The sequence below is a fragment of the Chiloscyllium punctatum genome, chromosome 20 (assembly GCF_047496795.1).
Source record: "Chiloscyllium punctatum isolate Juve2018m chromosome 20, sChiPun1.3, whole genome shotgun sequence".
NCBI lineage: Eukaryota > Metazoa > Chordata > Chondrichthyes > Orectolobiformes > Hemiscylliidae > Chiloscyllium > Chiloscyllium punctatum.
In genome coordinates this window covers 51,948,873-51,968,861 of record NC_092758.1, presented here as the reverse complement: position 1 = coordinate 51,968,861, position 19,989 = coordinate 51,948,873, and the positions used below count along the sequence as shown (strand labels likewise).

At 39.3% G+C, this 19,989-nt stretch overlaps 1 protein-coding gene across 2 annotated transcripts in view; it reads left to right on the top strand.

Annotated features, from left to right (window-relative positions):
- simc1 (SUMO interacting motifs containing 1) overlaps positions 1 to 19,989 on the top strand; it is an 87,865-nt gene that overhangs the window by 14,127 nt on the left and 53,749 nt on the right. Inside the window, exons 3-4 of one of the 2 annotated variants that reach the window (XM_072590916.1) lie at positions 6,026 to 6,076; positions 17,949 to 18,107. Coding sequence is in view for 1 of the 2 variants with exons in the window: in XM_072590915.1 (XP_072447016.1) it covers positions 6,074 to 6,076 (3 nt within the window). In the remaining variant the exon portion in view is untranslated. The remainder of the gene's footprint in view (positions 1 to 6,025; positions 6,077 to 17,948; positions 18,108 to 19,989) is intronic. The other variant, XM_072590915.1, reaches the window with a different exon arrangement.

Here is a 19,989-nt window from a genome sequence, read left to right as displayed (position 1 = left end):
ATGTCGGGCACAATCGAGGGACAGTTTGAAATACAGCTCAGGGAGTGATCAATATTCAGTCCTCTGGGGCCAGCACAAGCAGTCATCGAAATGGTGTAACATCAAATAACAAACAACAACAACACTGGTTAGGGTCTGATCAATCATAACTAGAAAATGCCTGTCAAAGCCAGTCTGAGGTCTCAAGCCTATATCGTCCTAGTGATCCATGTGTTGGTTGTAGAGGAGAATACGGGGGGCCTAGAGGGTCAGCAATGGGATCAATGTATAAGTGATGGGGAGTGAAGGCTGGGTGGAGTTATGTGTAGCAGTGGAGACAAGTACTGTGATGAGTGTATGTCAAGGTTCCTGTAGGATAGTGGTACAGCAATAAAAGGGCATGGTTGGCTGTGGGTAGAGGCTGTATAGGCAGAGACCACTAGCGTGGCCTCCACAGGGTAATAGACAGGACCAGTGTGGGCATCATGAAGGTATAATGTCAGCAGTCAACAATTAGGAAGGACAGTTGGAAACAAAGTTCCACGTGACGGATCCCCACATGCAAGGAATGAGTAGAAATGGTCTGTTAGGGTAGTGCAATGTTCAAGGGGACTTGAAGGCCAGGGTGGGACAGATGGGGAAAATGAATGAAGCAGACATTGCAAACCACATATCACTTGCATTCATTAGGTCACTCATTTAAAATAGGTGCAGATTGAATGTGCTTAGAATTCAAATGCTGGTCAGAGGTGATTTGCACCGCATCATTGGTCCTTGAAATTTTGTACATTGGTGCTAACTTCTGCATCATTGAGATGGCAATGACTTAACAGGAGGGGAAAGCTACCCAAGGACAACTTGTCATTTGTGCAACTTCCAAAGGTGCTGTGGGAGGCTGAGACTGTCACTTCATCATCATCTGTCATACAGATTTAACATGATCCATACTGACTGCAATGGGAAGTTGAATGATTCATATGGGTCTGAGATGGGAAGAGGGTCAGAGTAGTGGAGGCATTCCCTTTTTGATGCAAAGGTCTGGTAATGCAGCCTTCGCCAAGTTAGTGAATATGCTGACACTGATGCTGAATGAATGACAGAGATATGGCCACTGCTATGGGGTGCTCTATGTCTCACAATATGGAAGTGCTCAACCCTCAACTGAAGGCTATGCCAGCTCTGACTGTTCTGAGACTTAAGAAGTAGTTTTGCTCCCTACGTTCCCAATATAGGTCATTTCTAGCAATAGTCTTGTGCCCAGTTGCTGGTGGGATATTGGTTAATGTGGCTGCCTTCCAAAAAAGGGAAAATGGGTGCTGGAGAATGAGAGCTGATGGCAAGCCAAGGGGCAGGCCACTATGGAGGCTAAGGACAACTCAGGTCAGGAAGAGGACATAGCTGCAGGGCTCCTCAGTATATCTGAGGTCTATTGGAGGACCAGTACCTTTCAGCCTTTTCTCCGTTTCTTAGAGATGAGCAAGACAAAGTGATAACAGTGGCTCTGTGTGTCCTGGGACATTGCAACAAAACTATTCCAGATGCAAGAGTGTGACCGGAGGGCTGTAGCTGTGGGAGACAATCTTCTGAAGGTGATAGTTTATTCTGAACCTCTGTATGACTGGCTCCTTCCAGGGAATGATGCATAACCTGTGTGGGATCTGTCAGTCGTGCACTCATGAATACATCAGGTCAGTGACTGATGCCACCTGTACAAGACCACACTGGTCCATTTAATTTTCCAGTGATGAGGTCAGTGCTGCAGTCTGGAGAGTTAGATTTGGAAATACATCTAACTTCTCCCTGATGCAGGATGCCATGGACCACACACACACACATGACACTGACAGGACTATATCACACTGCAGCAGAATTTATCAACAGGAAGGAGTTCCATTCGATTAAAGTGCAGATGACCTGGGATCACTGTTACCGCTTCCTGGAGGCATATGTCCACTACCATGTCAGCTGCTGTGATTCCTACATCCTGGAGCACTCTTGAGTTCCCACTATATTTGAGAGTCTAGGCACCCTAGAAGGCTGGCTACAGGTGAACAAGGGCTAACCTCTAATGTCAGAGAAATTTGCCCTATAGGTTAGAGATCACAAAACACAGCTTGAAGTGAAAATGACAAACAGTTTACTGCAAGCAATATTGATGGAAGAGAAATTGACTAGACTGACACAGAACTGACAGAGTGTAGATCAGATTTTTCTTCCCAGAGGTGAGGATGAGACCAATTTTATAATAATGCTGCACAATAAGACTGAATAAGAAATGGGAAACTGCAATGTATCTGGAAATGGAGTAATCTAGTTACAAGGATGCTAATTGGAAAACAATTATCGGATGAATGGCCTGTTCCTTCACAAAATGCAACATCCTGACAGTATCGATGGTTCCATTCCTCTTCACAGATAGGTGTTAATGTCTCCTCTGAAGTGGTTAGGTGCTTCCATTGTCCTGTTCCTGGAGCATGTCCTTGCTGGTGCCTCTCTGTCTGACCTGCTCTTTGTGTGGCTTTGGTATTGCTGGGTTGTGAAACTGCCCTTGGGGCTTTGAGATTCCTGTGGTGCTGTTTTTGTTAATGAGGTTAAAGTGTATTCTCTTGTCTGTGTGGGCTGTCTGATTTGGCTTGTGAGCCTGCTTAGGAATTCTGGGTGTTTTTGGTACAATTTGGCCAATTTTGCTTTTGTGAGTCTATCGTGGGTTAACAGATCTTTTCCCACAACTAAGCTCATGGCTCATGACAGCTGGTACAGAATGCAGATACAATGCTGTCTATGCTTCAACCAAGCCTACAGTGGCTGCTGAAGGTATGGTTCTGCTTCTTGGACTGCGTTTTTTTTTGGCGGAGGGGGGGTGTATACTGCTTTCAATATAATCCAAACAAGGTGTCCCACATCATCATGGCATGCTATCATGCTATGCTCTGCACAATTAGAGGAGGCAATGGGATGATGCTAAGGAACTGGAGAATGTGAGCAGTCTTTTGAGAAGGAAAAGGAGGACATTGGAGAGGAGGAAGTTGGCCTTGTACTTGACAGAACTTAGCTGAACATCACAAGGCAGACAAGATCTCATTGACACCCACTTCCAGAAGATGACAGCTGAATGCAGCAGACCATCGCAGAGTATGGAATTGTCATTGGTCTTGATAACAGCATTTGATTTGCATTGTGGGGCAAGCTGCAGCCTTTACTCATTTTGCTTGCATGCACTTTTGTTGGTTGTAAATAAAAGCTCATCTTTGCAGTTGTCTGATTGTTTGTATGGTTTATTCCCCATTGGACAGTGACAAGATACAGGTGTACAGTGGACACTGGGGACAGGGTAGTCATGTATTAGAGAGGGTGTTTAGATGAAACATAGCTACGGACTGTGTGGCATGGTAGTTAAACAGTGAGAGAATGTGATTATACATGCAAGGGAGTGTCAGCCACGCTGGCTGTGTGCCAGGAGCAGCGTGGCTCTGTGGCTATCGTGCCATTATGTTGCCAGTAAGTAGCACAGATAGATTACCAACACTTGGCTGAGGGTATCAGTTTTTCATTTGGAGCGGGTGCCAGTAATACCAGACTTTCTGCTAATAACCACTCAGTAGGGAGTTGTTCTGAGAACAGGATGTGGGGCTAGGAAAAGATGGCGGAGGGGGAGGTGGGAGTGGGAGGTCACCACAGGGATAGAGTGCATAGTTAATGAAAAGAGTTTGTTAAAATACATTGAGAAAGCTAGAGCTTCCAATTAAACCTGTTGGACTATAACCTGGTGTTGTGTGATTTTTAACTTTGTACACCCCAATCCAACACCAGCATCTCCAAATCTTGAGAAATCTCGCTAGACTTAGTGGAAAGATATCCTCCAAAATAACTCAGTACAACTGTCACTTAGTCAAAAAAATGTAAGATTAAGCCTTCTTTAAGGAAAGGTTTTAAAGCTCTGGAGAGAGTGCAATGGAGATTTACTGGAATGAGACCAGGAATGAGGGATTTTAGACACAATTAAAGATTAGAGAAAATTGGGTTTATTCTTGGAGTAGAGATTAAGAGGTGAACTTATTGAGGTATTCAAAATTATGAACAATTTTGGCAGGGTAAAGAAGGATATTCTGTTTCAACTAGTTGGTATGTCAGTAATTAGGGGTCACAACTCCAAGATTGTCAGCAAGAGTACTAGGAGTAAGATGAGGAGAAACTTGTTTAATCAGAGATTTTTAGATTTGGAATGCACGGCTTGGGAGAATGGGTGAAGGCAGGTTCTGTAGGAGGTTTCAAAAGAGGGTTGGATATACATTTCAAAGTGATGAATTTAAAAGGCTACAGAGACCAGACTGGAGAATGGGCCTAGCTAGGTAGCTATTTTGGAAGCTGGTACAGACACAATATGTCGAATGGCCTCTTTCTGTATCATAAAATTCAATGATTCTACAATGCACTGCAGTAAAATACTCTTCCAACAGCACCTTCTAAATTCACAATGTATACCATCTAGAAGGATAAGGGCAACTTGGTCAATGGAAATACCACAATTTGCAAGTTCTCCTCCAAATCATATATTATCTTGACTTGAAACGATTTCACTGTTTCTCCACTGGCTATGGGTCAAAGTCCTAGAACCTCCTTCCTAACAGCATTGTGGGTGTCCCTACTTCCCCAGTTAAAGGAGGAGCTCGCCATTACCTTCTCTGAGGCAAGTAGAGATGTTCAATACATTCTGGCTTATTTGACAACATCTACATCTCATGAAATATTTTTTTAAAATGTCAAATAAATGTCTGAACAAGAACTAAATGCAAATAATGACTTGAGTTTGATGATTCTTAGAAAGATCAGTTCCTGTCTCACTGTGACCAACCTGGTTGAATATTTCTCCACCCTCTTTCTACAATTCATTTAGTGATGCTTGACCAACAAAAGGACACAGCAATTTTAATGGACTCACTGGTCTATTGAAGATCGGAAATTGTTGTCCTTTTTTACATGCCACTTGTCTTTCAGGGCATCACAAAAAAAATATTTGTGGTAAGTGTTTGAAAGCTTTGTTATCGCAGTGTAATTTTTGATAAATATTCAATTTAGCATCTAAAATATAGCTTTGAAATTAATAGTAACTAAAAATCATGGATGAATATATTATTATGAATATATTATCAAAATATTATTTCCTTTTCCATCCAGAAACATTGGTATTTGTGATGTAGTTACTTCTGCAATTAGGTTGAGAACTGTTTTTAAATTGGTCAAAACAATCATTAATTATGTTGCAAACAGTTTGGAACAAACAAACTGTACTATAGCCGTTGGAATTTGTGATCAGTTCAGGTGCAAAGACTCTTTGAGTAGTGAAAGATACACAGAAGTAGGCGGAGACATGAAACAAAATGCATTGACACCCAAGAAGGGAAAAATAGTTTGTTTACAACAAACATTGGAAAAATTATCGGTTGAGTGATATTTAGTTTTCTGGTGAGTCAAGCTTCTTATGTTCACTTCTTTGGTTGAAAAAAACTGAAAAATTTAAACTAATTTTGGCAAATGATTAATAAAAATCAACAGTTCAACATGTTTCTTGGATACAAGTTACTGTGCAGGAAGTTTCAGTGAGCTATTCTGATCTGACTGTGTGGAGGTAATGTCAGGACGTGCTGGCTCCCATTCTAAACTGTCAGGACTTGCTTTAACACTAATGAAACACATTAAAGAATAAATGAAAGAGAACATCAATGACTAGAAATTATTAGATCTCTTGGAATGGATTTTGGACAGTGTCTAGTTTTGAGCCCAAGTTTGCCAGTGTGTGAGTTATATATACCTGCAACGAGACACCTAAGGACGGAGAGAAATTTGTCTTCAGAGCTCGTCACTATTCTCACTGCAAGCGCTGTGGAGGTTGGTAATGTATTTATTACTGTATTTAGAAAACAGAAGTGCTTAAAATTTACAATGGATAGATAATTGCCTTTAGGAAGTATGCTAAATATAAACAAATCTTGTGCATTGATATTTAAATAACCCATTAGCTGATATTACCACTTCCTTTTCAATTCAGAACTCTGAAGAAATGTGAACTTCAAAATTGCAGCCTTAAAACATTCCAATGGTGAGTGTATTTTATAATGTCTGAATCTTTTTTAAATTAAGCAATTTTCTGTTAAATTCTTCACAGACAATGGCTACGTTCTAGTTTTTCATTGAAATAAGTTTACAACACAGTATCAATTGTTAACTTTCAAGTTTATGCAATGTAAAATTACCCACATAGGCAGTTAGGAGTAACAAAAAACCCAATGGCTGTGGAAAGGGGTCCATTATTTTAGTTCATAGACTTTTCTTTACTTTGCCATACAAATTGACAGTGTGCCAAGTGCTACATCATGAAATTTAAACACCTAACATATTTGACTGAATAAAAATGTCGAAATGTCAAACAAGTTACAAAAGATAGTTTTGTTAAGATGGAAAGATAGCCACAGCAGAGTATTTCAGAACCTCCATCTTCTTCTTCACATTCTAAATTAATCAGTAATAAAGTCAGACTTTGCAGCACTTCTGTTGTCTCCACACAAGTGCCTTGACTCCTGAAAATACACTTCAAATATACTGTCAGCCATGTGTGGTACAGCCTGACCAACCACCATGCTTGAACAGGCACTAACACAGAGATGCTGCAGGGGTAAGAAAAACAGGCAAAGAGAGCAGATTATGTCACGGCATTTAATGTTGATTTGTTGCTCAACCTGCCAGATTCTCAAATGCCCTCTTAAATATTCTAATTAGAAAATGTGTTCAGCTGTCCAAAAGAACCCCATCTTCCCATTTAACGGTACCAATGTGGGATTTTCAGCTAAGTTCTTAAGACTTTAATTTCGCTACCTCAGCAAATTGAAAGTACTGTGTTTCGAAAGACTGTCAAAGGTTGTTTGAGTCAGAATGGAATGTTGCTGTACTTTTCCAAGGAGTTCTCTTGAATATAAAGCACTGTCGGTAGAAATCATATATCACCCATGGGACTAACTCTTGGGCTGCACCACACCAGGAAGTTACTGCCCAGGCAACCGAGATGGGAAAGAAAGGGAGGAGGGCCCTCAAAATAACCCTCTGTCATTACAGAACCCAGGTGTATATGGATCTGTGCCTTAGCCAGATCACCCTGGCTAAATATCCTGCTTTTCAACACATCCTGTTTTGAACATGGTGGGAAAGGGATGTGATAGGATCCAATCAAGTGGGAAATCCAAACCCAACAAGGTAATTTTAACAGTTTTGGCTTTATACAGACCCCACTTTGTTAGATAAAGGTCTGTTTTCCAGTGTGTGTCTTAAGATATGCCTGACGATCATCATTATTATATTATAACTGCTTGACTGCTAGGAAATAGTTTCTTTGAAGTGAAGTTATGTTGAGGTCATTAGTGGGTCCTCTTCTGGTATATTGTGTCCAGTTCTAGTCGCCCAATTATAGGAAGGATATTATTAAGCTGGAGAGGGTTCAGAAGAGATTTATGGGATGTTGCTGGGCATGAATTATAAAGAAAGGCTGGATAGGCTGGAACTTTATTCACTGGGGCATAGGAGGTTGAGAGGCAACATTATAGAAATTTATAAAGTAATGGGAGATATAGATAGAGTTAATGGTAGGTGTCTTTTCCCTAGACAGAGGGAATTCATGAGCAGGAGACACATTTTAAAGGTGAGGAGAGAGATTTTTTAAAAAGACATGAGGAACAAATGTTTTACAGAGGGTGGTTCATGTATGGAATGAACTTCCTCAGGAGGTGAAGGATGTAAGCACAATTACAACATTTAAAAGACATTTGGATGAGTACGTGAATAGGAAAAGTTTTGAGGGATCTGAGCCAGGAGCAGGCAAGTGAGATCATTTAGTTTGGAGTTATGTTCGGCGCGGACCAGTTGGACCAAAGAGTCTGTTTCCCTGCTGTATGACTCTATGACTGTATGGAGTTATGATTGTTTGTTTTTATAAAAGATTAAACATTTGAAGAAATTCAAGAATATTAAATGGACTTTTATCACTTAGTGCTTTTGTAATATTTGTGATAGATATATAGAATTTTATTTTATTTCATTTCAGGATGGCTCCTGAGCTCTACTCTTGATAGATACCAGATGAAACTTTAAGTGGTAAAGATGGAAATTTGGCAGGGGTAGTTATAGTTGGCAATGTTTTCATTAGTTTCATACAGTGGCAGTAAATGGCCATGGGGATGAATGAGAAGTGTCATGTGTTGCCTTGAGTTGCCATTAAGTTGGCATGGGGGGATGGACGGGCAGGGTTGGTATGAGAGATCATCCAGGTGGAGGCAATGGGTCGAGCTGTGAGTTGGCATGGCTGGACATGGAAAGTATTTAGAGGAGAATGAGGAACAGTGAGGTTCTAACTTACTTTCTTTACACCCTCAACTTAGACAAACCCTTAGAAGCTAAAATGAGCCTTTTCAACTGCCCACATCAGCATTCAACGTCCATGTTGCTGACTCCAAACTGTTACCAGCAGTTACTCCAGCACACACTTGCTCTTAAAATCATAAATACCCTTTAGCAGACCATTCAGCTCATCAAGACCACACCAACCCTCTGAAGAACATCTAACCCATACCCCCTTGCATCTACCATAATTAATACACCTAGCCTAAACATCCCTGGACACTATGGGCAATTTAACATGGCCAGTCCACTTAACCTGAACATTTTTGGACTGTGAAAGGAAACCAGAGCATCTGGAGGGTGGAACCAAACCCAGGTCCCTGACGCTGAGAGGCAGCATTGCTAACCACTGAGCCAGCCTGCCACCACTCTTATAGACTGAAAATCTTTCTTCTGAGGCTGCTGTATTGGGCTCGATAAATTCCTGACTCTGCACACTCATCTTGAAAGTAAAATTCCAAACCAATGTCTTCAGGTGGACCTGAAGATACAAAGTAGAGCAAGAACAATGGTGCTACTGGCCATGATGATCACTATGGCTGCAAGCTGCACTGTTCTTTATCTTTATTACTATGCCACAAGATCCTTCTAATCTAAGGGCCGTGAACATTTTCACAAGCTGCTCTGTATCAGTGAGGTAACAGAGCCTGTGTTTACAAAAGTGGGAAACTTCTTGATCTCCTCTCTAATAGTAAAGCAGGATAATTGAGCATGACTCTCTGCCAAGATAGTAGGATTCCTAACAGCTCAGGTATCTATTTACTGCATTCATGTCATTCTGCAGACATTTCATCTCAATGGGCATTGTGCCTTACCACAAATGGTGCCATCCTGTTTATATGTAGTTAATGTGCAACAGAATATCATTCTCTTCAAGGAGAATGACATTTCTCCTGGAAGAAGTTTTTATTCTGTCAGCCAATCCTGTCAGATATGAACCGCACAAATAAACTGGAAATGGGGAGGTTTGGTATCAAGGGCTATCCATAACAAACAAGAGATATCTCTGTTACCTGCCCATACATAGGCAATTTGTTTCCACCAAGAACAAATTGTAGCAGTGCAGCCAGGCCTTTGGTACCACACTGACTGAATTGATATCCATACGTACCTGCTTTGATTCCGTTTGCTGTGTGCTCGGCATAGATAAATGACTTCTCAACTTCTTTTCACTTTCTGGACAAATCTTGCCATAAACTATGTTACTCAGATCTCTGCAAGATTTTGCCCTTGTGTAAAATGACATAGAGCGACAAACAGTGAAAAGAAAACTTTGATCTTCCAAATCAAACCTAGGGTTAGTTATCTTGGGGAAGGCTAATGTTTCAGCATATAGCACCACAGAGGAGATAGAATTCAGTACATTACAATTTTTTATCTGTCCCAAAGAATGGCTCAAACAACCTTTTTCTAGCATCGCTGTCAGAAAAAGCAGAGCTGTGTCCAAGATGGCACAAAAGTGGGATGCATGTTCCAGCAGGCAGCCTTAACAGCAGCGCCATTTCAACAGAGAGTGGATGCTGACTAGATATCCTAACTTAATCTACAGCTGTACTTTTGTAATATCTTTTACCACTGGAGAGCAGAATGCAAAGTGCATGCGAATTTGCTGTAGTTGACCAAGTTAGATTTTGAGGAGGATTTTAAAAGGGGTTGAGAATGGTCACAAAGTGAAGAGATTTAGGAAGAGAATTCCAAAATAGTAATAGGAATATAAGCACAATAATGAGCTAAGGATGAGTGAGTCTTATGATGAGCTAAAATCAGGAAACCAGAGGATATGACATGAAGCAAAGGAAGGACTGGGACTACGTGAGAAAAAAAACTACTCATTCCAAAATGGGAAACGAATACCAAATGGATCAGATTTATTGAGGAGCAAGTTGAGGTTTTAAATACAAGACAGCCAATGTTCGTAAGTAACAATGATCAGGAGATTATAGATCCCTGGATTTTCATGCATTTCAATTAGAGTCATAGAGATGTACAGCATGGAAACAGACCCTTTGGTCCAACTCATCCATGCTGACTAGATATCCTAACTTAATCTAGTTCCATTTGCCAGCAATTGGCCCGTACTCTCTAAATCTTTCCTATTCATATACTTGTCCAGATGCTTTTTAAATGCTGTAATTGTCCCAGCCACCATGCCTCTGGCAGCTCATTCCATACATGCAAAAACTGGCAGAGACCCAGCAAACTAGAACTCATGTCCAAATTCTAACCTGTCCAACCTTCTTTCTGCTGTCATCGTGCCTTGGAATTTCTGATTCAGCATGTTACTTTTTTAAACCTGGTTTTCTTTTATTTGTTTGAAAATTATGATCTGATTTGCCAAAATATTCTTTATTGTTTTTCAAATTTAGATGTGATCATGTGGTTCACATCTAAGCCTCTTGGCTAAATTACCTCACAGCTCTAGTAATTAGATGAATCACCTTCACAGACCTGCTGCCAATCATACACAATTGTTTTGTTTTGATTTTAATGTTAATTATTTCAACTATCAGCATTGTTCAAAAAGTACTATCCTTATATTTTAATGGGTTTGCTTGCGTTCTGCCTCAATCCTTTTTGCTTGCTTTAAAGAATTTGAAATCTTTATCCTGAAAGTGTAATCAAAATGCAAGTTATCTTTATTCCTCCCTTTGCTTAATTTTTTCTGAAGGCAGTTGTGGGGTATTGTTGAAATCCATAGGTACAGCCAACTTTCCCTACCCATTTCAGATTGCTATTTTGCAAGTGCAGTTGAAAGCATTTAATTTAGGACCCAATCCCAACATTGTCGCATGCACGCATGTATTACATTGGATAAAAATCCTTGCTAATTTTTCTGCTTTCTACCTTGGGTATAGTGAAGCCTAATGTATCATAGGTGAGAGTGAGATTAAAAAATCTACATAGCTCAAAGATGGATCAATTGCTTCCCTGGTCAAATGATTCAGAATTACAATATGTGGTGTAATAACATTGTTTAAGGAAAGGGTAGCTCAAAAGCTTATTCAGTGTCTCATAAAACTGCTTCTGGCCCGATTTGTATTGTACTATCAGCTCTTCTATAATGCAGTGGATGCATTTTTGTGCAACCCTATGGTATAGAAAAATCACACTTTAGAAACAGTATCCCCAATTGGTCAATCATTTTACAGCAAGTTAGCATTGACAAAATGTGTGTTATAACAGAACGACTGTATACTTTTAAGATAACGATACTGAAATACTCTCAGCAAGTTTCAGCATTACTACCCTATAGTGAAGGCCTCTTTTGTAATCGCAGTGATAGTAATTTAGAATCTAATCAAACCTCTGTTGCCTACAGTTCTGAAGCTTGGTGCTTTATTTTCTATAAAGACTTTCTTTTCACTAATTGCCTGGTATGAACATTTATTAAACAAATTAATTTGTATTAGTAGGATTATTTGATATTTATTAAAACAAACCTTTAATTTCACTTACGTTGACAACAGCAAAGAAAATACTGTCACCCGAACTGTAATTCCCAAGCCCAGTGGTGATGACATTAGATTTTGGAGGCTGTATTTGGCTTATAAATCCCTGCAATTTAACTATGAATCTGTACTGGGGTTCTGCTTGTGTTTATAATTGTTCCTTCCTTGCCTGTTACCTGAATGATAGATAAATTCTAAATCATAACTAGTGGTAGAATTAGAATCATTCAATGCTACTCAGATTGGGAGGGGGCATAAGTATAACTACAAAATAGAGTTTGCACAAATCTCACTAATATTTTTCATTAACATTTGCTAAATACTTATCAAAAGATAAATTACATTAATATCATTCAGAATTATATTTCCTGGGGAACTGACAATTTATATATCATTCATTGGATTTCAATGAATGATAAACCTGTCTATAGAGATGCTATCCATTTCCCCACAATCTTTAATATAATCACTTTCCACATTGGTAGCTATAACTAGACTAGTCAACTTAAATTTCACTCCCTTGACTTCAAGAGAGCTAATAGATATAAATAATTCACTTACGCACGTGTTGTTGACATGGATGTATAATCATCTTCTACAATACTTTCTCTAGGTTGAGGATGTACTTTCAAAATTTATAGAGGAATAAGGGGAGAAATGGTAATGATTGATTGAGTTAGTAGATTAAATATTATGGAGGTAAACATTAAAGGAACAATTCAAAATACTCAAACCGTGAAAAATAAGTATTCTGCAAGGAAGATCCATATGTGGTTTACTAGCTACTAACGATCAGATTAACAGACAAAGTTAATAATACAGTAAAGAATGGTAGTAAGTCTGAGGACTGGAGATGTTTTAGAAACCATCAGAGTGCCAACAAAAGTTGATTAAAAAGGCAAACATAGGATACAAGAATAAACTAGCCAAAAATGTAAAAACAGATTGCAGGAGTTTTCACAAGTACATGAAAAGGAGAAGTAACCATTGGTCCCCTAGAGTAAAAAAAATGGAGATTGAGGAAATGGCTGAGATGTTAAACAAATATTTTACAATATAATCTGATTCAAAGTTGAAGTCTCAAATTACAAACAGGACAAGGGCAGTACCCTAGGAGAAAATAAGAATGAGGGAAATGATTGAATTAATATCAGAAAAAAAACTGAAGTAAAATTAAGGGATTAGACAGTCTGCATCCTAAGGTTTTAATAGTGATAGCTGGCGAGATAATAGATGCACTGAATAATATTTTTTAAATTCCCTGGTTTCTGGAACAGTCCGAGCAAACTGGATAAGGTAACATTAATAGTAAAGAAAGGAGAGGCAGAGAAAAGAGGAATGTAGAAACCTGTTATTCTGCCAAGTCTTTAGGAAGTTAATATTAAGGAAATCTTAACAATGCACTTATTAATCAGATTTTGATCAGACAATAAAGTCATGGTTCTATGAAAAGAAAATTATGTTGGACTGATTCATAGTGTTTTGAGAACCTATTAGAGTATATAAAGCAGAGCCAGTAAATGTAGTATATTCCATTTTTAAAAATCATTTGATTTGATCCTGCAAAAAAACATACATATTAAGGGGTTAAGAGGCTAACTTATAATTAAGGATGGACTCCCTGCATACTAACATGGATGTCAGGGGTAAGCTCATCTCCACATAATTTTCTCACCATAACCAACATCACCCCCACCCCCCACCCCCATTACCCACCATATTTATTTCTGGCAATGAACTTTTAATTAGTATGATCATGATTCCATCCATCTCCAGGAGCAAGTCCCACCTCATGTAGCTGCTAGTCATTTTGAGGCCAGCAGCTCTGCACAGGCAATGCCAACAGATGCAATAGTTACTGTTGATCGCATAGCTTGGCCAAGAACTTGGCATTTGCTGATGGACTAGGAGATTCATCTTCATGTGAGATCTTGCTAGGGTCAGACTTATAGGCCTTGGTGATGTTGCAGGTGTGAGGTGGGGAGGATTGCACGTTAGATAAGGCCTTAAGAAAGGGTAGCTATGAGGATATGAAACTGTGGGGACAAGCCTCCAGCTGACTCTCCCCCCACCCCTCATAGCTGGTCAACCATCTACACATGCTAACTTGCTGGGCTGCATATTGAGCATCAACATCTCCCACTGCCCGTTAAATCAGAATAGTGGTTGGATGATTGGGCATCAAGTACCAATTAAGTGCCTCGATTTGGTCACAAGTGAATGAACCATCTGATGCCTCCAGCACCGCTCAGAATTGCCATGAGGTGAGGGTGAGTTTACTGCAGATGGCACAGCGTTCTAATTTACAGATCCATCCACGTACTTTCTTTCCACAGGTACCTAGTAAGATTCAACCCAGGAAAGTGCAGTAATATATAATCATGAATAGAATTGGGCTGTTGTGGTTCCTACCTGAGCTAGGAGGCCTGAGTTCCAGAGGTGTGTAACAACATCTTTGTAAAGGTTGATTAGAAAATATCTCTAAGCATGAATAGAGAACTGTTAAACAGAGAGGGAATAAACAGCATGGAAAAATGGACACTTTAAATTGAACAGACTGTATCTAATAGAGTGCCACAAGGATTAATGCTAGGCCTCAGCTGTTTACAATTTATATTGATAGGTAAAGTGAAGAGGCCGAGCGTAATGTTTCTAAGTTTTCTGACACTGCAATGTTAGATGGGAATTATAGCTGTAAGGAGGACACAGAGGCATTGCAAAGAGACAGACAGATTAAGTGAGTGGGCAACAAGTTGGCAGTTGGAGCATGATGTGGGCAACTGAGAGATCACTCACTCTGATAGTAAGAACAGAAAAGTAGAATATTTATTAAAAACATACGTAATGTATACATGTTGATGCTTAAAGGGACTTGGGTCCACTCATACTAGGAATGAAATGAGCACGTAGGTACAGTGAGCAATTAGAAACAGTCCTGCCTGAAACGTCGACTCCTGCTCTTCGGATGCTGCATGATCTGCTGTGCTTTTCCAACACCATGCTTTATTGACTCTGATTCTCCAGCATCTGCAGTCCTCACCATCTCCTAATTAGAAACATATAACATATTAGCTCTATTATGAAGGTGTACAAGTGTACTGTACCTTTAAGAGAGTGAAGAACTTGGCAAGCACACCGAGTGCTGGAGAATTTACAAAATAATACAGATACATATCCCTTTATCTGAAATGCTCAGGACCAGCTGTTTTGCGGAAATCGGAATTTTGAGGTTTTCGGAACCAATGTAGTGTCCCCTGTAGAGTGCAGGGCAGCAACCCATAATCAAACATAAATACTATATTGTGGCAAAAATGTATGAATACAGACACTAAGCGGGATAAATGAAGACTAGGAGTACTTTATTTATAGAGTAGTGTACTGATAAATGAAATACATCGACCATAAATACTCAACAACATTTTATTTCCATTTAAAAAATTACAAGAAAAACATTCTGGAAAACTTAAATGTACAAAGCTTATTTATAGAGTAATATATACAAATTCATGAAATACATTGATTATAAATATTCAACAACATTTTATTTCCATAAAAATTACAATAAAAACATTCAGTAAAACTTAAACATACAGTGTCAGCACTATGGTAGGCAGCATTTTTAAAGGCTTCTTCAAGTGTCATCTATCTAATTAACATAGGTTTCTGTCCAAGCAATCTGTCTTTAATTGAGTAAATTACCATAATCGCTTGCTCACTGATAAATGAACATTGTTCAAGACCAGCAATTAACTGATCACACATTTTCACCATATTGTCAATGGGGACTTTTTCAACTGTGTTCACTAACTCATCATCATCATCACTACTATCCTCACACTTATTCCGTACAGGAACCCATATTTAAAACCATTTCAGCAAATGTTCCCATTGCTCAAGGAATGCACGACAGGCACATCATTGTCAATGTTCAGCATTTCTTTGATGTCAGCTTCATGTAATTTATTTAAACTTTCGTCCGATAAATTTTGTGCGTAAGTAACAAGGCTTGCTATCATTTTTTTCTCTTCAGTGACATGAAATCCTTCAAACTCTTCATCTGCAGGTTCATTTACAAGAAACAGTGTTGTAGGCCAGAGTCTGTGCCAAGCATTTGTTAATGTTGCTTTATCAACATCATTCCAAGCATCAGCAACTGCGCAAATGGCATCCTTAAGACTAAACTCTTTCAGGAAGTCTTGAATTCCTACCTGTCTGTTGACTGCAGCAAGCATACTGTTTAAAAAATAGTCTTTATACTTGCTCTTCATGAAGCATAAAATTCCTTGGTCACAAGGCTATAATACTGATGTCACATTCAGGGGCAAGTAAATACCAAAAACATTACTTTTCACGAGCTGTTCGGCAGGGGGATGTGTGGAGCAGTTGTCCAGGAACAATAAAATTTTACACTTTTGTTCCAGTCCAGTTTGTCTGTAATGAGCTCGTGCCACTGGTACAAAGTGTTTACTGAACAAGTTGGAAAAAAAATTCTCTGGTTACCCAAGCTTTCTTGTTTGCATAATAATGCACAGCCAAATTGCGTACACCTTTAAGACATCTCAGATGTTTGCTTTTTCCCAATCATTGCCAATTTCACCTTGTGTGTGTGCCTGCAGCATTGAGACACCCAAGAATAGTTAATTTGTCCTTAGTTTCCTTAAAACCTGTTGGTACTCTCTCATTAGCCGTTACTAATGTTTTTCTCGGGACAATGCGTCCAAAGAGAGCTGTTTCATCAGCATTGTAAATTTGTTCAGGACTAAGGCTTTCGTCAGATATCAGCTCAGCAAATTCACCAACAATTTTCAGCTGCTTCATGGTCAGCAGAAGCCTTTTCACCACAGATTTTCAGGTACTTCACACCATAATGCTTCTTGAATTTCTGCAGCCAACCTTCTGAATATTGACATTTGCCTTAATGTTCAGTTCATTATGATATTTTCTAGCTTGTTTCTTGACCATCAAACCAGTCAGTGGCATACGTTCACTTCTTCATTGTCTAATCCACTCCATCAACACAAGGTTAAGATCTTCATTTTTTGCCCTAACCAATGTTTTCCTATTTTTCATTAGTTGATGGTCATCACTGTCACCACAAAACTTCAGTAACTTGTCTTTCTGTTTCTTCAAATCATAGACAGTAGTAGTTCCGACACCATATTTTTCAGTAAGATGCCACACAGCCACACCACGATCAAGCTTCTGCAATAACTCTACTTTCTGCATTATTGATAATGACAGATGCTCCCTTTTCTTTATATTATTGTTAGCCATAGATGTACCCGCACCTCTTTTTGACATTTTCACTCTAAAATTAAACAATTTAGCACAGTAAATACAATACACAACTGATGCCTCCAAGTGCTGGGCCATGCCACCACGTGGGTCAGGTGGGTGCAGCCCTCGCCCGCCAAAAAAACCCCATGATGTTACACAGACATGACTGACGCTACACGCTCCATGACAACCTTTGGTTTTCGGAGCTTTTCGGTTTTTAGATGCTCGGAGAAAGGGATAAGTACCTGCATTTGGTTCAGAACAGATAGCACTGGCTGAGTTGCTATGAGACAAAATCAAATTCGGCCAATTACTCCAAAAATACCAAATCCCAATCAAGTTTGAATTTAGTATGTTGACAATCTTAAAAGCCAAAGACACAATCTGATGCATTGGGGTTATAAGACTAAGGAAAATTGAGCAGTTGGGAGGAGGACTGCCAAGCTACCAGCATGTAAAGACTGCCTGAAAAATAGCTCTCTTAAAGGTACCTTTATCGACCAGTAACCAATGAAGCAGAATCCCCAAGAAGAAAAGAAAACAGGAGTGCAGAGAAGAACCAAAAGTTGCCTGACTTTAAGATAAGAAGTTTTGTTTTGTAAATCTTAATTGGGATTTTAACGGACTAGTATTATAGAAGGAAAGATAAAAGATAAGTTAGAAGAAGGAGTTGTAAATAGTTGTTAGTTACTTATTCTCTGTTATATAAAGCTTTTAATTTTTACTTTAAATAGTTCTTGACCTCTTGAATTTTCATAGATTACTGCATGGGATAAATATTTTTGTGTTTTAAATTAGCAGAGGGGTTTACCCAGTGTCGTGACAGCCCTTACTGCAATTGATTTGGAGTACTAAAATACGAGGTTTTGCTGTAATTTTACATTGCTTCGGTGGACTTTGGAGGACTTAAGAAGTAAGGACCTAGTCTCAGGCTAGAGAACATTGATTGATTGATCTCAGGTAAGATCAATTTCTTCATTCGAAGGGCTGTGTACTTTTGAGATTCATTGGGTATGAATGTTTCAATATTAAATATCTTTAAGGTTGAAATAGTGAGATTCTAGGATAGTTGTGGACAAGGATAAGGATGGGCCGGTAATAATAGTTTTATACCAGGGAAAGGTTACATTTAACTCTGATAAGATATCATTTAGTCCAAGAAGACTGGGAGCAACTACTTCGAGATTAAATTGTCAGAGCAGCAGGAGGCATTCAGGGAGGAAATAGAGAGAGTATAGGGCAAATATGTTCTCATAAAGACAAAGGGTGAACCCAAGACCGCTCAACCTTGTATACCAAGGACATAAAGGTTAAGATTAAGAAAAAAGCTTGAGATAGATTGAGAGCTCAGTACAAGTGTCTCAAGTAATCATGTAATCCTTCACCCCCAACTCCCACAATCCCCATCACTCTAACCTAAAAATCCACTGTAAAACACCATATTTGCCTTTGTTTGGTAGTGGGGTGGGGCGGCAGTGATGCTTAAACAATACTATTGAAAGTTTTGTTTTAGTCTTTTTTCTTTAGTAAAGTGCTAAGTTTCATTGTCAATTTAAATGATTAGATGGGCATTTGCTGCTTATGACAAGCTATTGTTGTGGGTTAATTAAGTTATCTTTAATTTGGTTACTTATTACAAAATCTTGCAGACAATCACATTCTGAAACAATAATTCAAACTTCATTACATGTAGCAACCAAATATCTGACGCCTTAAGCAAGCAAATCTGACCAGGACTCAACTGACAGTGATCTGTCTCTGGAAGTTTCCAGGGTTCACTCCCTCTGCAGTACTATTATAAAGTCATAGAGTCATAGAGATGTACGGCACAGAAACAGACCCTTCGGCCCAACTCATCCATACCAACCAGATATCCCAACCCAATCTAGTCCCACCTGCCAGCAGCTTGCTCATATCCTTCCAAACCCTTCCTATTCATATACCCATCCGGATGCCTTTTAAATGTTACAATTGTACCAGCCTCCACCACTTTCTCGGGCAGCTCATTCCATACACGTACCACCCTCTGTGTGAAAACGTTGCCCCACAGATCTCTTTTATATCTTTCCCTTCTCACCCTAAACCTATGCCCTCTGGTTCTGGACTCCCTGACCCCAGGGAAAATTTGTCTATTTATCCTATCCAGGCCCCTCATGATTTTATAAACCTCTATAAGGTCACCTCTCAGCCTCCGACACTCCAGGCAAAACAGCCCCAGCCTATTCAGCCTCTCCCTATAGCTCAAATCCTCCAATTCTGGCAACATCTTTGTAAATCTTTTCTGAACCCTTTCAAGTTTCACAACATCTTTCCAATAGGAAGGAGACCAGAATTGCATCCAATACTCCAACAGTGGTCTAACCAATATCCTGTACAGCTGCAACATGACCGCCCAACTCCTGTACTCAATACTCTGACCAATAAAGGAAAGCATACCAAACACATTCTTCACTATCCTATCTACCTGTGACTCCACTTTCAAGGAGCTATGGACCTGCACTCCAAGGTCTCTTTGTTCAGCAACACTCCTGAGGACCTTACCATTAAGCATATATGTCCTGCTAAGATTTGCTTTCCCAAAATGCAGCACCTCACATTTATCTAAATTTAACTACTTTGAACAAATGAGCAACATATTTCCTACTGCTCAAATGCATACTATAGTAAACCTGCTTCAGAAGCTGCAGACATCTGAATTTGTCCCCAGCACAGACAGAATCTCAGGGACTGCATTACATGTGAGAAGGAATAGGTTTGAAGTTCTGTTGAGTTATTCTGGTGTTGGATTTTTATACAGGTTTTCATCCTTTGGTCTCTGAGGTGATACATTGATGATTTCTTT